We start from the raw sequence: 20,031 nt of genomic DNA on the forward strand, positions 1-20,031 counted from the left end.
GATGCACCTTACACTTAAAGCTTTACATATTAGCTACAGTATTTACTTATTTAAAATAAATATAAATGATACATATTAAAATTAAATAATTTAGTTGATTTACGTTAATTCAAGACACTATAAAAATATATTAAAAAACAATAATTTATAAAATAAACAAACTAAAATTAAATCCTAATTTGAAATTAAAACATCGATATGTTGATACTTGATCGGTCCTGTACCTCTTATTATGAAACATAGGTACCTACTTAATATAATATTACTATATCGTTCTGCATTAAAACCTAAACGAATGCCCATGTTTAAATTTAAAATACATATGCGTATATTATGGAATAATAATTATTATGCATTTATACCAATACTTTTCCTGTCACTATTTTCAATTCGATAAAAAGAAAAAAATTATATTAAATAATGTACCTGCAGCTGTCTGTAACCATTGTAAATTGATTTTGCACACGAAATGCAACTAAATTAAATGTATGACACATTTAATTTAATTTGATTTTGAATCCTTTTTTTAATTTAGTATAAAATGACAATACATATTCATTGATTATAATATTTTCATGCAATCCGATATAATTTAAAATATTTTGTATTAATAATTATTCGCCGTCACCGTTATTTTATATTATAAAAAATTATATTTCAAAGGTTAAATCTTTTAATTTTTCTAGATTTTTTTCAACTTTTTATAGTTTATATTGTTTTGAGCCCTGAATATATTATGTCCAGATTCTAAAAAAAAAAAATAATGTTTTACTTTGTTTAAATGATTACCTATACCTATACCTATACCTATACCTTTCACCTATAATATAAAAAGAAAATTCTATACCTATTTATGAAAATTATTATAGAATATAACCTTATCATCACTGTCATATTAAAATGTTGTTTGGTAATATCAGTACAATATTTATAACCATTAGAAATATATTTTAAAAATAATAAAATTAATATGCAGATTGCAGATTGCAGATATACAGACAGTTGGAATACATTGTGAATTTGTGATGTGAAATAAGACACATTTGAGGATTAATAAAAAATGAAATTTGGTATAAAATGGCAGGTATCTGTGCAATGTCCAATAATTTTATTTTTATTTTTAGAACTTAAGACCCATATATGTACCGAAAAAAAAAAATGTTTACAATTCAAACAAAAATATAAGTTTTTCATAATGTTAAATCAACACCTTTCTTGTTTCATAAGAAAAAGCTTTTTTCAAAAGCCTGTTTTAAATAATTGTTCATACCACTTTCACTTTAAATTGTAATCTAATATACCACATCTACAATGTCATATGATTACACGATTGATCTATGGAAATGCGTTAAAATAATATCATAATATGAACGTGCTCGTACATGCCCACCAGCTTACTAAAATTATAATATTATTTCTCTACCCACTTACTACCTCAACTTTAAGTCTCCCTTTGCTATATTAGAATACTTAATGTAAATGAGTTGTTCATCATTTACAATATATTTCACGCTTAATATAATAATATGAACTCGATGAACCTCAACGACTATAAGAAATACGAAAACCACAATACCGAAATGTTTTTATTTCTAGTGTAGAAAAATGTAAGCCGTTATGAATTGTGATCATCGTGGGTATCTAATAAAGTGATCGTTTCGATTTTCGTTATATCTGTTTGTAGCGATAATGCTACCGATGAGGACTGCAAACACGCGGCTGTGAGATACCCTGTGCAGTATATTATATACATACGAGTAAGTTCCACGTGCACGTAAATGTATTATTTTAAAATAGACGTTTCATTTTGGAGGGTGAAACCGTGCACCGGCCTCCTCCATCGCGCTGTCGATCTTAGGGGTGGTCCAGGGGAAAGAGAGGTGGAACTAGCTTGTGTTTTCTCGATGCATGCAAATGCGGCTCACCGTGCGTACACACACGCACACATTACTTCCCCCGGTGTATACCTTCGGATCGTCCACCCTCACCACCCCCCCCCCCCCACTTGCCCGTCAAACCTCTCCTCTCTCTCTCCATATATATATATATATCTTTCTCTCTCCCTCCCTCTATTTGTGTATATATTACACGCATGTGTGTGCGTGCCGCCGCCGCATTAACCGCTCTCCCGATTCGTATTCTGCTCGTGTTACGGATTAATTTATTATCGTGTCGGGTCTCGTTCGGAGTTCACCGTATATTACCGCTGCCACCGCGTTCACTACACCGCAAAGAGATATTTGCGCACACTACAATACGAGTACTGTTCGCCAGTCGATCCCGACCGTTTTTCCGTTTCCGATTTTATGCACCGCGGCTGACCGCGACTGACGCGTTTGGCCGGTCGCCCACGTGTCGTTTCCGATTAATGTATTATGTGAGATCACTTCCGGTCGCACCACTTTGCACACCGTTGGTCAACGCTATGATATCGTGCATACCACTACATGGTTCCGGTGGGAGGGGATAGGTTGTAGTATAGTGTCTTGTGGTGGCGAGGGGAGGGGTGAGGCGAGTGATCGGACGGCGGCACCAGTCAGTCATGTGTCTGAGCTTCTCAAACTTGAGTCCTTTTTTTTTAATTGTATTTTTTACTCGATATAAATCCTAGTAGATTTCTTCTCATTCGTACCGCTCCTTGTAAAAACAGTCTTCTTTTCGCATGACTCTACTATTCTCACTGATACCGTTGTAGATGGTAAAACGTAATAAAAGATTTTCGTGCGCATTATTATTGTTGTTCGTCAACAACATTAATCGCTAAAGCGATGGAGAATTTCGACAATTTTAATTATTCATACGGTTTTGTATTAAAAACAATAACAACGGTTAAAATACTTGAATTATAGAGGAAATGCGATTAAATTAACGTGGAAAGCAGCTACAAGGAGCATAAAAGCTGTTGTAAATCGAAATTGTATAAGTTTGTTCTAACATTTTTTCCACAAAAGCTTGTTCAACAAAAGCTGTAGATATTATTAACTTGATAAGACAAGACCACGGGAACAAAACGCAGCATTAACAGAAACAGATTCAACGGGGACTTAATAAACTCTGTTTGATTAGTACAAAACAGGAAAGAAAATTCAATAGTTTTAGCTAGTTTCAATACATTTTTACATACATTTACTAAAAGTTCTATGTATTTTGATTTTCGATTGTTCTCAATCTTAGAAGCAAGAAATTAGTCCACTCAAAACTGATACTTGTTTTAAACAATACTATTTAATATGCACGTGGATATTGTTTAAATTTAAATTATTATTCATAAAAAATAACTTTTGAGACACATAATAAGGTTATTTATGTTATTAATTATGATAAAAGAAGGCTGAACAGATTTCTTGTTAAAACAATGTCGTTGACGTACAATGACGTTAACAGAAATATAAACGCAATAAACTTACCTCACATTAATAATTATATTCATTAAAATTGGCTGGTATTACGATAAAATTGATTGGATTATGTTTGTTAACTTATCTATTATTTTTAAAGCTTTAATTGAAATTGGTTTTTAACAATATTAATTTAATTTTTTTGAACGCCAATTAAAATAATATACGTCATACATTTTAGAATATATTTTGTTCAGTGTTTACTAAAATTATAAATATATTGAAGCTTGAGAAAAAAAAAAAGTTAGAACGTACAGACAATTTAAAGTTTTAGCTAAATTATATGCACGTATTGTTCAGACTTATCATGTTTGTAAGTAGATATGATTTTGATTTCGGTTTGTAAATTGGGAAAAATTATGTTATTTGTTTGTATTATCGTAAAATATTAGAATATTGTTTTTACTTATTTATTCAAAAGGAACTATTATTTTATGTTGTCATGCATTGGTTTTTCGTAAACTCGATCTCTGTATTAAAATATACGATGTTGTACAGATGTGGACGAATTTATACACTAAGTTCCCCGTTTTACCATAGGTCCCCGATCCCCCATCCCAGCATTCTGGTAATGTATTAAAATTGGTAATTAAAAATGTACAATGCGTTTTAATAAAATAATGACAATATTGTTGTTGTATGAAAAAATGTATTATCTCCGAAAATCAATTCTTCTTGGTGTATGAATAAGTGAATAACCATTAATGATACTCAGATCACGATTGTACCATATTGTGTGTAACACTGCAGGAATGGTCAACAATTTTCTGCATCGTTTTATCGTGTTAGATTTATGAAAAATAACGGAAAACACGGAGTTCCACATCGAACTATTTGGAGTAGTTTGGAACCGTGCTGGTACCAAAGTTATTTTTCACAATTTATTCCACCAGTTCCGACGGCTTGAAATAATACAATATCCTTATTCTCGCTATATAAGAAAATAACACGCACGCCCACACAATGAATATATATGTACATTTACGCAGAATTAATATTAACGACTATCGTACGATTTTACGTCGTAGGTATCATTATTTCCTGTGTAAAAAAAACTAGAGAACCAAACTATTAGGTACATATACCTAAATGGCTTTTTAGTCTATATAATACACACACACACACACACTATATACTTAATATATATTTATATAATATTGTATCTACTTTTGTCATAAAATAATATTTGTCACATCCGCCGGCGATGTAATATATTAGTGCCGCAACGCAAACACGAAAACCCTTAAAAGCGCAGTAAATATCCAACGAATATCGCATTCATAATATTATACCTTGTGTGTGTGTGTGTTACAGGGGCATATGGACAAGCGCACAGAGTACGTTCAAGTGCGCCGAATGCTAAGCCAGCAATGTCAATATAAACTTTTCCCGTCTATTCAACAGCGAAACTCGCATACTATGTGGGTACACGTTGATTATGATATAAACTGCACTTGCACGTGTCACGTGTATGGACGTCCATAACGGACGGACGTGGATTTTCGTACGGTGGGCGAGAGAGTTAAGCCTCTAGGATACTTTCAATAGAAATGTGTGTTCTTCTGTATCTTGGGGGCGGGGGACTATAATAGCGTTCCATGGTTTGTTTTTGATTTTTCACAGATCCCTGTTTTGACGTTTTTCAATGCCCCTGACGACAGCGATACCTTATCATTACCTAAACGGCTACACCATAATAATATTATCCTACTTTTTTTTTTTTTGCTGATCTTCATTTTTCTACGACTTTTTATTATTTTTTGTTACAAATTATTGAATATTTGTATACAAATATAATGGTATACCTATTGTACCAATAGCTATAATATAACATATTTAAATATTAAAATTAAAAAAAAAATATTAAATATTAATAAATTTAATGTAGGTATTTGTATAGTGCCTATATGGTCTACAATATTATAATATATACCTATAGGCTGAAAATTCGTCACACGAATATAAAACTTGGACCTGATGACATAAACTGAACCTTCATTATGTCAAGCATGTAAATTTTAACATACAATCATAAAATTAGAACATCAAAATCGTATTGTTCTCCACTGTTCAAATTTCAACTAAGCTAAAGAACCGAATTCCTGAAATTTGTACTTATGAATCAATTGAAATTTTTTCTGATATAAATAAATAATTATACCTATATAATAAAAAAAAATGTTCTGTACGAACTAAACTAATGTAACTACAATATTAACATGATATAAGTTGATGCTCAGATCATAATAATAATAATAATAATAGTAATAATAATGATACATATAAATATAATATGTGATATGCCATAATATTATATTAATACAATTGATGAACATAATATATAATAATATTATGACATAACGTTATATTAAGTAAAATACTTATATTGTATTATTGTATTTACATACAGAGTGATATTTTTAACAGTAAATATTTTGTATGATTTAAAACTTATATTTCCAATGACATTTAAGATATATCACTGCGATAATTTTGTATTTCCTATTGTATCTTATCTTTGTCATTTTGATGCAGGAATAGAAAATATAAATAAAACCTAAATATTTTTTTAAATAACGAGTGTTGACTGTAAACAATAATTACCTGTATTTTTACAAGTAACATAAAACACAACTGAAACAGTAAAAAAAGTGGACAAGTGAATGTCAATCTGCTGTACAGTAGGTTACATGTGGGTCACTGTAAACGAATACAATTTTGTTGAGATGTATAGAAAAAAAAAATTGTATACCTAAAATGTCCTTAAACAGATCAAAACAAGTTAAAATATTTTGAAAGTGTTATGGAGTATTTATAGAAAATGCCAATATAAACATTCAGTAAAAATGTCATGTATATACAGTTATTTGCTATAGAGTCACGCCAAAAACCAAAATCAATTTTGTCGAAAATTCCAGTTTTTCCTAAATTTTGAAAATGTCTGTGATTTATAAATTGTGACCTCCGAATGCACCAACTAGATTTTCTTTCCCATCAAAAAAGATAATGAAGTTGAACATCAAAATATTATTTCGACTACTTATCGTGTACACAGATACACAAAAAAAATATGTAAAATCAATACATTTATAGCTCCACTCTGAATCTAAAACTCTGTAAAATCGCAAACATTTTTACGAAAAGTAAAAGTGATATTTAACAAGGTGCTGCAATGTGTTACACAATTTATTCAGCCAGTTGAAGGTTAACTAGACCACCAATGGGCGCGTTGATTGGACCTTTCAAATAAACAAATTAAAATATTATGCAATAATCACCTTTGATGTACCTGTTTTGCCTATACATTACGCCGCGTTACAAATTATGTATTAAAAAAAAATGTACAGTATTTATGATATTAAACTGATTATGTCACTCGTATCACTTAGTCGCAAACTCGCAAATTAGAACCTTCTCATTATAAACCATTACACTTAAGGTAAACCATTGTTTTTCGTAACCAATTTCTTGTGCAAGTCATATCGTTGGAAGTACCTAATTTAAAAATATGAAATGGTGATAAAATAAAATTGTAAATATTATGTAAAATTTGCATTACGGCCTGTAATACGACAAAGCTTAAATTTTGAATTGAAAAAATGTACAGAAATAACTTATTGTAGAAAATAAGTTATATACATTTTAATATATTTTCCTACGTTTATTTCTTTTATTACATTTATAATCGGACGATGATAATCAGCATTGGAATAAATTAACTAATATTTATGTATAACTACATAGTTTGTCATATTTGATTTCATACATGAAATCTAAAGAAATGTCAAGGCCTCAACTAACAATTGAAGCATTATATTATTTCTGTTTGAATTTACTACGCTTAATAGAATAGCTGTTTTCGTGATAATGACATCGTATCCACGCATCCAACGATAAAACCCATACACGATTTATACTATAATTAGAATACCTAGCGTATTATATTAAATCCAATAATATGAACTGAAATCATTCAAAAATCTATAGAAATTTATAGTACACAAGTAAGTACTATGGAAATCAAACGTCATCAAAAATTCCACGGTCAAATTTATAGCTTTGCCAATGAATGAAAAAAAAATCTATTTAGAATACCTAGTGTGATTGTAGTTCTTCATTTATAAGTTTTGTACAAATTATTAAATTTAATCGCAATGTTGAGTTATAAATTATACGCAAGTTGACGACGACACTGGATTATAGAAACAAAAAACAAATATACTACCATAACATAAGAAGAGAATGATTAAAAGTCTAATGTAACATAATATTATAATATGAAATAAAAGTTGGTATTATACAAATAATAATTACTCAATATCATATATTATTATGACAATGGCATTTACCATTACTACATAATAACGAAAACGATAATATTTTTAAGAACATCATTTTTGAAACGGCACAAATGCACAATGTATAGGCGAAATGAGTATATTACTATGTAGAAAAGTGTTATAAAGTATTCTAAATATCTAAACAAGGAAACCCATAGGCTATAATAATATACATTTTTCAATATTTCGTAGTAGGAAGTTAATTTTAAACTTTTTTAAGAATACTACTCAATTAGTGTAGTCAAACCAATCAGAAAACTCTAAGGTTCTAATCTAGTTCTCCATAATTCATGGAATATCAGCTTGTTCAGTATTTCCCGACCTTTATAGTTATGGTAACCCTCTATTAAGACAATGTTATGCCAGGTGACCATTAAAACAAAATCTAGTTATATTTCAATATAATATATACTTTCCTATGTTAAAAACCACTATAAAAACAATTATTACACAACCAATAGATTGGGAAATACTGGTATGGTTAACCTATAGTTAAATTACATTTGAATACATACGATGGTTAGTAAAATAATAAATATTAAATATTAATATGATACGTACATAAATTATAATATATTGATTGATAATCTACAATTTAAAAAAAAACATGTATTCTGATGCGCATATTTTATAATATTAAATAAAAACGAATAGGTATTTTGCATAATATCCTTGAGTTGAAATTCATATTTCGTGTCATTATAATATACATACCTAATTGTATTCTGTTATTTTCAAATGTACAACTGATTGCCAATAAATATTTTTTTTATCCAGAATATTGCAAAAAATATCTTAAACATAATAATACTAATCTATACTTACATAATATATTTATAAAAAATGGTGGGGAAACAAAGCCTAGGTTATGTTTCGTACGTATATGATGTTCGGAACGTTAAATAAAAAAACCGTATTTAACGTGCAGAAGAAATCCTAAAATCATGGCAAAGCTAAATTATTTATTGTGATATCAGCGAAAGACGTATGTATATAATATTATGCTCTGTATTTAGGCATGCCAACAAATTATCTAGTTTTATGCTAAACAGATTGGAGAATCGTTATTAAAAATTAATTTATTATTTCGAGTACTTTTTTTTATCGGGCATCAAACAAGCATCATAGTGCAATATATTAAGATGGACATGTTTTACAGGTAAATTTCAATCATAATACATTTATTTCGATGTGAATTTCCTAGTTTAGTTGTCACGAGATTTATGAGCGCTGTGCGTTTTATACTTACAATATAACTTATTTTTATTCATATGTGTATATTATTTATATATGTTTAATGTTTGCCGAGACATTTCACTGTATACGTGACTGAAAATATAAGTGTTATTATAAGACAAGTAATTTCGTGTTAGGGTCACAAATCCTTTGTTTATTTTTTTATTTTATGGGACTCTTATCATTTCTGAATTTCCAGGAAAGTCCGGCAGAAGAATAAACAATCAAAAGATCAATGAAATGGCTAGATTTCTTTTGTTTTCTTTTCGATGTGCACGTTTTCGAAAATTGAAAAGTCCAATCGAATAAAGGACGCTCCGAGTGTAAATCGTTATTGACTCGGATAACGCGCAGTGCTCTGCTAAAGCCTGATAAGTAGTATTTGCAATTTCAAAAAGTCTAACTGTCGTTAAACTGTTTTTTTCTCACAGACAAACTAGACGTGTGCACAATAATGTAATTTTGTATGTCATATATATGTACGCAAATTGTATTTACGATGGTCAAATGTCAATAGTTTTTCTGGATGCCTGCGTTGATCCCGTCTAGTTTATGACGTGATATGTTGTCTTGTAAAATAGACTTTTTAAAAGTACATTTACAAGTTTAGTTACGAACAGTTACTTTAAAAAGTATTTAAAATATTATGTATTTATACTCAAAAAGATAAAAAGTAAAAAAGTAAAAAATCATATTTTACATCCTAACATGTGTATTTATTTATATCTTCAAATAATCACATTTTATTTATATATTTATATTTTTTTAAATTTTTATTAGAGAATAAACAGTTTATACACAAGGACATAATAAGAATATGTGCTACAATAAATTTAGAACATGAATGGGTGAGGAAAGAAACCATCTAGTGATCTCAATTCCTTACATTTTATTTATGTGAAAAATATTTTCTAGCTTGAAATTAACACACATTTTCTTGAACGTTTAAGACCGCATCGTTTTGTATAACTATAAATTACCCATATTGGTAATATTTACTTAGTTGAAAGTCTGGTTGAATTTATGTCACATGGGCGATATTGTAGTAAAAATAACTGCCTCTGCGAATGATCACCATTCATATTTATATTTTGATGCTATGTATAAATTCAATTAAAATAAAGATTTTGTTATTTTGTAAAGATTATATTCTGTGACTTATATGCACATATCCATATTCGCATTATCATAGTGATAATGGAATTAAAAATAGGAAATATATATATTTAAAAAAATGATTAAAAATGCTAGGTCCAAATACTTTTTCATACTTAAAAGTTAAAATTATTCAAATACTTAAGTACTTGACTAACGTGTAATATTTTTCAATTCTACAACTTTCGTCACGAATTTTTTTATTAATTATGAAAGTGATTAAAAGTGAAATAAAGAGTAGCAGTGTCTATTAACATATAGGGTCAACGAATAGCTAAAGTTATGGGTCATAGAAAAACAAATAATCATAAAGAGAATAAGGAGGACAAAAACTTATATTTAAACAAAATGTGTGTAAGGTTGATAAGAAATATACTTTGAAACAAAACCACTCGCTATCAATAATTTAGAGATTGAATTAAATCCGACCGAATATTAACGTGCATGAAGTATACAATAAACACTTTAGTGGATGAAGATGTCATTCAGTCGTTATAAATAAATACTCAAATCTTACAACTGACATTTTAAATAAGAAAATTTCAATTAATAAATGACAAAAATTTGCCTTCCTCCCGACGAAAATCTTGTGAAGAGATATGAATACAAAGTTTCATTTTATATTTATTATTATATATTAATTATGTTACGTATTATATTTTTTACATATTGAATTATAATTTATATACTATCAAGATTATTAATTTATTTTCTGAAATTTTCTGATTATAAAACAAAATATATATTATTATATTTGTAATTATTACATAAATTATATTTATTTAAACATCTTTGCTTTTATGTTGGATTAAAATCGGTTTCCTAATAATTATTATGATCACTCATCTATTATTTTTACCATGCCAGTGAGTAAATATAACAATCTAACAACTGTCTCGTTTATTAATAAATCTCGACCGTAAATATATCGCAATACGGTATGACTTTCGGTGTAGACTCGTTGTATTAATGTAACTTCTACAGTATTATATATAGATATATATATATATATACACACACCTATGTGTAAATAATATATAACCACCACCGCGCCGTTTTATCTGAGCCCGCGGCTAACAATAATTATACCACTCTCCGCGTATAATATGACCTATATTATAATAATAATATAGACTCTCCATCGTGCGAATAGTAATTAACAGTCGGGTGATTTCGAAACCCGTGATACCGAGTGTGGCTGGCAGACGCTGAATTTGACGCATCATGCGAAGAGTTTCGGTCAGACGAGGACGGGTGTGAAAACCATAACACTACAGCTGCTACGGCAGTATAATAATATAAAATTATTATAATATTAAATTTGCGATAAACATACGCAGTGCAGCCTCGATAAGTCGAAAACATTAATAAGTCGAAATAAATTCCATTCCCTTGCCTAATCCAACCTAAGCGCTAACATAACTTAGTCGAAAGCCTCGACAACCCGAAAAAAATTGAATTTCCTTTGAATTTTGACTTATCGAGGTTCCACTGTACGTTATAATATATTATATAAAATCCTGCAATGTTGGTCAAGTTGACGAATTTGTTTAGAGATCGTCGAGTATTAATAAAACTACGTTCACTCGTATATTTTTTTATATAAGTTTTATATATTTTTACTATCGTAGTGAAAAGTTTGGCGCAGTTTACGTTCGGACGAGAATGAGTGAGAAAACCAGAACATTACAGATGTTGCTGTAGCGGCAGTATATTATTATAATATTAAAATTATGACAAACAGACGTTATTGTAATATTGTGTGGGTAAATATTATTTCTACAATTATTATACGATCCGGTGATTTTATATTTGGACTTTGGGTGAATTTGTTATCGAATGCAGCTTAATAGGTATAATTCACCAATCCAATAGAAGGGAAAAATGTAAGTTAAATCAGGTCAAATTGAACTTATACATTTTTATAATATTTTGTCAAGTTAAAAATTATCAAATGGATAAAAATGAATGGAGTGCTATTCACTTAATTAAAGAAACAATGTTATTTTCTAATCGGTTAGAAAAATTACATATTCACAAAATAGATGAACGTTTGCAAGTATAACACCATAAAAATTCAAACTATCAATGGTGGAGTAACACACTAATTCATTAATATAAAACAGCTTATAATAATAATTAACCCTTTAAAACATTTTTTTTAAAACTATACACATTAACACTGTACGACGGTTAATTAGTTTATAGTTTTTACTTTTTTTTTTACTTAATTATTTATTACCCGTAGTAAAACACTATCAATTTGTTAAATCAATTTTAATATAAAAAAAATAACCCATGTATTTTACAAAACACCTAATTTCATAGTTATCATTTATACATATGGTTGGTTTCCTCCATATTAATAAGAGTAGCGTATCAATATCTGATTTCAATACCCGATTTAATTTTTAAAACCTAAATTTATTATTTCATATGCAAAGTCCTGGTTTATACAACAATTTAACTTAATTTCTATAGTTATGTTTAAAATAAACTTGATGTTAACACACGTAATATATATTATACATATAATGTAAAGGCAACTTTTTCAATTGACAGTTAGTTCCCAAAAAGTGATGAGTTACTTAACTGAACGTATTGACTTTTAATTACAAACTAACAAATAGCTGATATAATATTAATTGTACGGTGAAAATGGACACAAACAATATTTCCACGGAAAAAATGTCCCATTATTAAATTATCATATGATAAATTAAAATTAAATAAAATCATTCTATCCAGTAAATGGTTTTCCATCACTTTATTTTGTTTGTAATTTTTTCCGCATAAGTTTTGATAGTGGCCATTTGTATTTAGATTTCGTATTAACTTAAATTATCGTTTAATACAGTAACTTGTGTGACGGACGAAAACTTGAAGTTCAAAGCTTGTAATTCAGATAAGCCATTTAAAATAGTTAATAGTAAATTCTATGTTACTTCCATAATTATTATCGGCGTTTATTATTCTATAATATATTTGTTTAATAAATTATTGTAGGCGTAACGAGCACGAAAATAATATTACCTAGTAAAAGTATGATTTTGAAGTGGTACAATACTACTTTTTTAATAGTTTAGGGAAAAAATGTTAATTTACAAAACTATAAAGTCCATAATATAATATATGCTATGACTATTATTGTGCTGACATCGTGTTATTATATGAATTTCCTAGCTCTGCACTCCTCGTCGTCATAGATAGCAGTATTTAAAATATTTTATATACTAACTTGTTGTTTTGTTTTTATTTATGACATTTACATGAAAGCAATTAAACTATACAAAAATAAACATAAAATAAAAATGTCAATAATTAAGTAAAAAAAAAAAATCGCTAAATTAATATAATTTTATATTTTTTGGTGAACTTTTTTGCATTTCTCAATTACAATATAGTTATATTATACACACTTGTGCATATTTAAAGGTATAATTCTTTAAGACAATGTAATTACAAATAAATAATAACATAAATCGAACACAATTTTCAATTTTGGCAGGATACAAATTATTATCACTGGAACTTTTTATCTCATTATGTGTTACCAATGTTTTCGTAATTAAATATTATCCAATTACCCAACTTATTAGATGTATTCTAAGAATGATTTGAATATTCAATTTATTATTTGCCATTCACGAGTTTATAATTTATATCTTAATTTATTGTATCGTGTAACTTCGTACTGAGCATGAAAGTAGACATTTTCTTATTATTTCTTACCCCAAATTCCCACAAAACAACATTTTATATACTATGCTATTAAAATTACGAAACAAAACTATTCCGTAGTATTTACATTACGCATACAGAATTTTGTTCTTGCTTGAGTATAGAATTTTGAACTAAGTATACAATTCCTGGTAGGTATATTATGTATTTATGAGTGACAATGTCTACATTGTCCAACCATTTTGGGAATTCAAGAATTTTCTATTTTCCAAATTCCCCTAACACACGTATATATGAAAACAGAATTTAATTAAAATTCTAAAGAACCTCATATGTTGTAAGAAAAGTTTAAGTTTTCATGTTTTTGAATAATATATTTATATTAACGTTTTAAACGGATATAAATCACTGTCAAACTTTTGGTCTAGTTTATGACTTTTGCTGCTATGTAATATAGTTTATATTACATTTATGAAATAAATAATTTGTTTATGATTATATTATTATATACAATTATATATTACTATAACATATCAGCATAATATTATGTTTATGACGTTTGTGAATAATATTTATAGGTCATACTCATTTATATATATTTTTTATTGCTATAAAACTCGGTATCGGGGCGCTGGGCAATTGGAAAACAATTGCTTCCTTATATTATGATATGGTAATAATATGCTTTGTAAACTATGTTTGTATAATATAAATCTATAGTTAGATATTTTAATGTCATAGTTTGATGATTTCAAATACGAAAATAATATTCTGTGAGGTTGTATTGAAAAATAATACAAATAGAAAACTATAATAATATGATGAGTGAAAAAACTAACTTATTAAAATATGGTACATGTATAGACAATATACCATGTATGTATAATTTATAATTATGTAAATTTGCATTACTTTAGTTTTTACTCAATAAATGTATTATTCATTTTGTGGCATAATATTTATGTGAGTTATATTATAATATACCTAATAAACATGAAAATCTACAGTTATTCAAGCAAATCATTAAACTTTCCAACGTTTTAATAGTTGTAAACACATTCTTAAATATCTAGACATTTTATTATAATATAGACAGAGCTCATGAAAACCACTCATACAAAAATAACCGTCTATAAATTATACATATATAATATAGGTACCTACTGAAGAAAAATAAAGATGTCTTTTGAATATTCTATGTAGAATAAAATATCAAAAACATTATAATAATGTTATAAAAAAAAAACCGAACAAATATAAGTTGGGAAAAATACAAACTTATTGCAGAAATACATAGTTTTATGTTTTTCTTGAGTAAATAATATTATAATTTGTTGTTGTTCATTTTCATAATATAGTCTAACGAATGGAATAATACATATATTGGACGATATCGAGTATTGTTAAATTGAGTATCTGAATCACTGTTGTTATCATTATACTTACGGAATCAAGTATAGCTGACAAACTGTAACCACGGTGTGTATACAGCGCAATGAAATCGGAACTAACAGAAACAAAATTAAAGTCAGTACGCATACGAAGAGAACGGCAAACAAACCACAGCAATCACTATAATAATAAAAAACTTTATTTCATATCATTGTTTTTATGAAACTTTGTAATTTCAACCATCTACTGACCTGTTGTAGACAATTAGATGCCAATCTACAAAACAATAAAGACATAAATCTTCTCAGTAGCGCACACCGGATTTTATATGGATTTAGTATAATATTTTACATACTAATGATACTGTATAGGAGAGGAGTCATCTTATGGAAATCCATTTTTACATTGGAAGAAATATTTTATTTATTTGCTGTTTTTTTTTTTTTTTGGGGGGGGGGGGTCGACGCCTGAACACCCTCAACAAGTGAGCCACTGGAGCTTTTTGTTACATAATAATATTCATACAGGAAAACATATTGTATCATAGGTAGTTGTGTTACGAGTGTTACGACCTGTATGGCGCATGTAATATATATACGTTTATATAATTTTATTACGCACTTGTAATAGGTATAACATAATATCTACAAGTTGCGCTCAAAACAATTAGTCTTTTCCGATCGCAATATAATATATTTTATTATTCTGTTATCATTGTGTTATGTATAACAGTGTATTACTGCAGGTATTTCAGAAAGTAATGAAAGAGGATTGAGGTAAAATAATATGATATTATATAATGTATTTTATATTGATTTATAATATTCGTTGCATGGTCTGTGTCTTGTCGTATTTAAACGGTACTTAGTGGAATAGTGCCAAAAAAAAGATTAAGATAACGCGACAAACTATGTTATAATATTGTATACACGCGAAACGAATTAAGCTGAGTATGATGTTTAAATTTTTTTCACGTGAATTTATAGTGAACGGCATATTTCAATCATGTTCGTTCATGGTGAAGGTATAGGTACCCTTTCCGAAACCATCTTTAACAACAGTTAATTCACCTAACCCACTTGGATGGCAGCATGGCGCGTTCGTCTTATCAGCCGCTTTCGGCTTGATTGCTCTGATGTTGCTTGTACCACGTCCAAATCACCGCCTCATATTGCCAACAGCTTAATGGCATGTTAAAATAAAGGGAGACCGCCCTTCCACCCCAACCAGACGTATTATAAAACAAAACGTTCCTTTAACGCCACCTGAGTTCTCGTGTTTTAAATCACTCTCCCCCCACTCTATCTATCACTATCTCTCAGATTAAGACGTAATTTATTTGATTACCTAAATATCAAAATGTAATATATAAGGAATGTCAAAAACGAGAAGACGGAAATCTCGGTAACGCATTATAGGTAAGGTGAATTTTAATGGGTCAATGAGTTCATACAGTTTCCCGGCAAGTGGCCGATTATTTGTCTACTTAGACAAACGACCGTTCTGAAGTTTTGACGTGGAATATCTGTCAGCTATGATGGTACTAACTATTAAAACGTAATTACCATTCTTGTTACGTACCGTAATCTACAAGACAATATCAATTCCCTCCATGAGATTTATTACAATCGATTTCTTATCATTAAATACTAAAACATACATAATTTATTGAAAAATAATGTATATACTATGCTATTATGAATATTCTCTATATTTATAACTATATTGTATTATGTAACTTACTCTCTTTCGCATGATTAACGTCAGTCCGATTTTCATGTTGGAGGTCAGTCTGCAACTCGTTCTGAAAAAAAACCAAAAAATGTTTAAATCATTATAAATATTAATTAGAATTATTCATAATCATCCTTAGTATAAATATAAGATTTTTAGCAGAGCAATGAATGTACTAATTTTACAAGGAAGAGAGTTTTTTTTAAACAAATTTTTTACCCTAACCAAATTATACCTGATTATTTCTTAATTAATTCAAATATGTATCAAAAAGTATAAAATTAACGAAATATGCCATAAAATCAAAAACAAAGTACCTCAAAATATGCATTTATATTTTATACGTAAAATAAAATTACAAATTTATCTTTGTATATTTTATTTATAGGTGTTTGTATCTTCTTTTGATATATTTGTGATTATTTAAAACAAATATGCAATTGCTATAATTTTCTGCCCTAAATATTATAATACCTACAAGTGAAGTAGACAATCAGCAAAGGAGGTTTTTAAGTAAAATATTTAAATTTTTAATTTTTATCAGTTAGAATGGAAATAATTTATAATATTATTCACACATAAAACAGGTTTTCCTTTTTGGAAAAGATTTCCAACAATCTATTGATATGTATATGTTATTGTTGATTTCGGGGAATATGTTGTATTAAAGAAAATAGTATGAGTTATCGACGGTTTAAAGTGATCATACAGTTGGATTTGGAGCTATGTTTTAGAATCCCATCAGCTCAGCCAGATTTTATGGAAAGTTTCATCTCACTGGGATTCGACGATAAATTATTTTTGAAGTAACATTATATTATTTTTTTGGTTTACAGACAAACACAGGAATAAAATATTGGTTACTCTTTGGTGGACGTTTAAAAAGAAAAAAAATACAAAAAAGTAGTCATAGACAAATTTCCAATCGATTTACTTTGAAGTTTTTCTTGAGACATCTTTTTCAGTCGAGTAAATATGTTTGCACATGGTTGATATCAGTAAATTCCATAGAAGTTCATTGTCATATTATGACAGTCTGTATGCTTTAATATTTGAAATTAAATGTCTGTAATATTTCGTACACGTATAGAAAAATTCTTTCATTTTATGGAATTTAATTATGTTATAGAAACAATCAACGTAGCTAAACTATATCAAATACAATAACTTCATCAAAAGGATTAATATTATTTTAGTCAAAGTATATCATTAATTAAGTTATGAACAAATTTGTTTAAAAAATATAATTTAATCGAACAGAAAAATATTTTTCACCTTGAAATAATTGGGAACTACATAATATCACATACAATTACAATTTTTTAACCTGGATTCTCAATAATTGATGTAAAACACATTAATTTTGACCATTAGATTTATAGAAAATTCAATAATTAGAAGGTAAAATTAATATTAAATCATCGTTTTTTAAAAATACGAAAATATACCTAATTGAGTTATTTATTGTTTCACGGAATTCTCACATAAAATATTGAGAATCCAGCCAATTTCGTTTTAATTAGTTTTGATGTTGCTGATGTTTTGTTGATACATTATTATACTACCTATATACATTAGGTACCTAGACATGATCATGTATATATATATGTATACGAGAAGAATATATTTCGCATAAAGTATATATTTCTGAAAATGTTCTAAACATTTAGCAGTCAAAAAATAAATAAATACTTTAATATGCTACAGTTATTATTGTTCAAGAAATAAAACTCTTTTGCTCAAGTTATTGTTCAAATATTTGTGTAAATACAAAATATACCTATGTTTTTAAATAATGATACAATAAACTTTTTACTTGCTTTCACTTAAATGTAAGTCACCTAACTGAAAAAAACAAACTTACTATAACTAAAAATACCTGCCTAGATACATTTACTTGTTATATTATGTAGCATAAAAAGGGCTTAGCTTTAAAATGTAGAACACAATGACTCAACTTGAACTTTTCCACAATTCCGTGCCTACAAAATTCGAATATAATAATATGCCTTATGTAGTATAGATAATCAATATATTCGTCAGGTTTAAAAAGGAAGTAGAATATTATATAGCCATTTAGATAGGTATTAAGGATTCGTGGAGTGTGACAATTAAATGATAAACTTCGTTAATTGAATACTGTTATTCGTCTACGATATTTGGCCAATAATACTAATAATAGTGTTTATTAAGTAATTGAGTTGTAAGTACAGCGGTATAGGTAGGTATGTGTACGTCTGAAACGTGCTGAGAATAAAATATATGAAATTCTTGAAAACAAACAAAATAATCAGTGACATGTCTTCTGAACATAAATACTTAAATTTTTACTAATCCATTTATAATAAGGTCCAGAGCTTGTAAACGTTATAATAACGTTTTGATTATAACGTTACATTTGACAAAAAAAAAAAAAAAACGATTGAAATTTGTAAACGATATTATAACAGAAAGCGATAATCAAAAATAATTAAATACCGCAAAACAAAACATAACGATTAACAACATTTATTATATATCATTAAACAAAACATAACGCAAAACGTAATTTATAGAATATCATTCAACGAAAAATTACACTAAACGAAATATTTTAAAATTTATTTATTTAAAACATCTATTGGTTTCGTAGAAACATTTATTTCATGCAAACAATCTAAAAATTGACTATAGTATATTCCGTATCTGGGCCATTATCTACCCGAATTAGTTATTATTTTTAAATTTAAAGGTTTCAACACTGTTTTAAATGACGATAAACGCAAAATTTGTGTAACGTTTTACTTCTAAATAACGATAAACCGCAATACTTGGATAACATTTTAATTCTGAATAACGATAAGCTCAAAAGTTGAATACGTTATAATTGTAAATAACATACAACGGAATTTTTTTCTTCAAATGCAAGCCCAGTAATAAATGCACTTCTTTCAATCGAAACAAACGACCATCACCTCAAACCTTAAATCAGTTACCCACGGCACTTCCCCCGTCTTGTCTAATTTCCCACAGTATTCGAAAGTATTTTAAGTACACAGTATTTTGTAATGCGTCAAAGTAAAACAATATTCAGCGAGAAAATCCATAAGATTTAA

General features: G+C 28.1%; 1 protein-coding gene across 1 annotated transcript in view; it reads right to left on the reverse strand.

Moving 5' to 3' along the window:
- Positions 1 to 20,031, reverse strand: part of LOC132934381 (uncharacterized) — a 459,785-nt gene that overhangs the window by 146,182 nt on the left and 293,572 nt on the right. The window contains exon 3 of the mRNA XM_061000694.1: positions 16,946 to 17,006. Within this exon, the coding sequence (XP_060856677.1) occupies positions 16,946 to 17,006 (61 nt within the window). The remainder of the gene's footprint in view (positions 1 to 16,945; positions 17,007 to 20,031) is intronic.

The sequence above is a fragment of the Metopolophium dirhodum genome, chromosome 1 (genome assembly GCF_019925205.1).
Source record: "Metopolophium dirhodum isolate CAU chromosome 1, ASM1992520v1, whole genome shotgun sequence".
In the NCBI taxonomy this organism is placed as follows: domain Eukaryota; kingdom Metazoa; phylum Arthropoda; class Insecta; order Hemiptera; family Aphididae; genus Metopolophium; species Metopolophium dirhodum.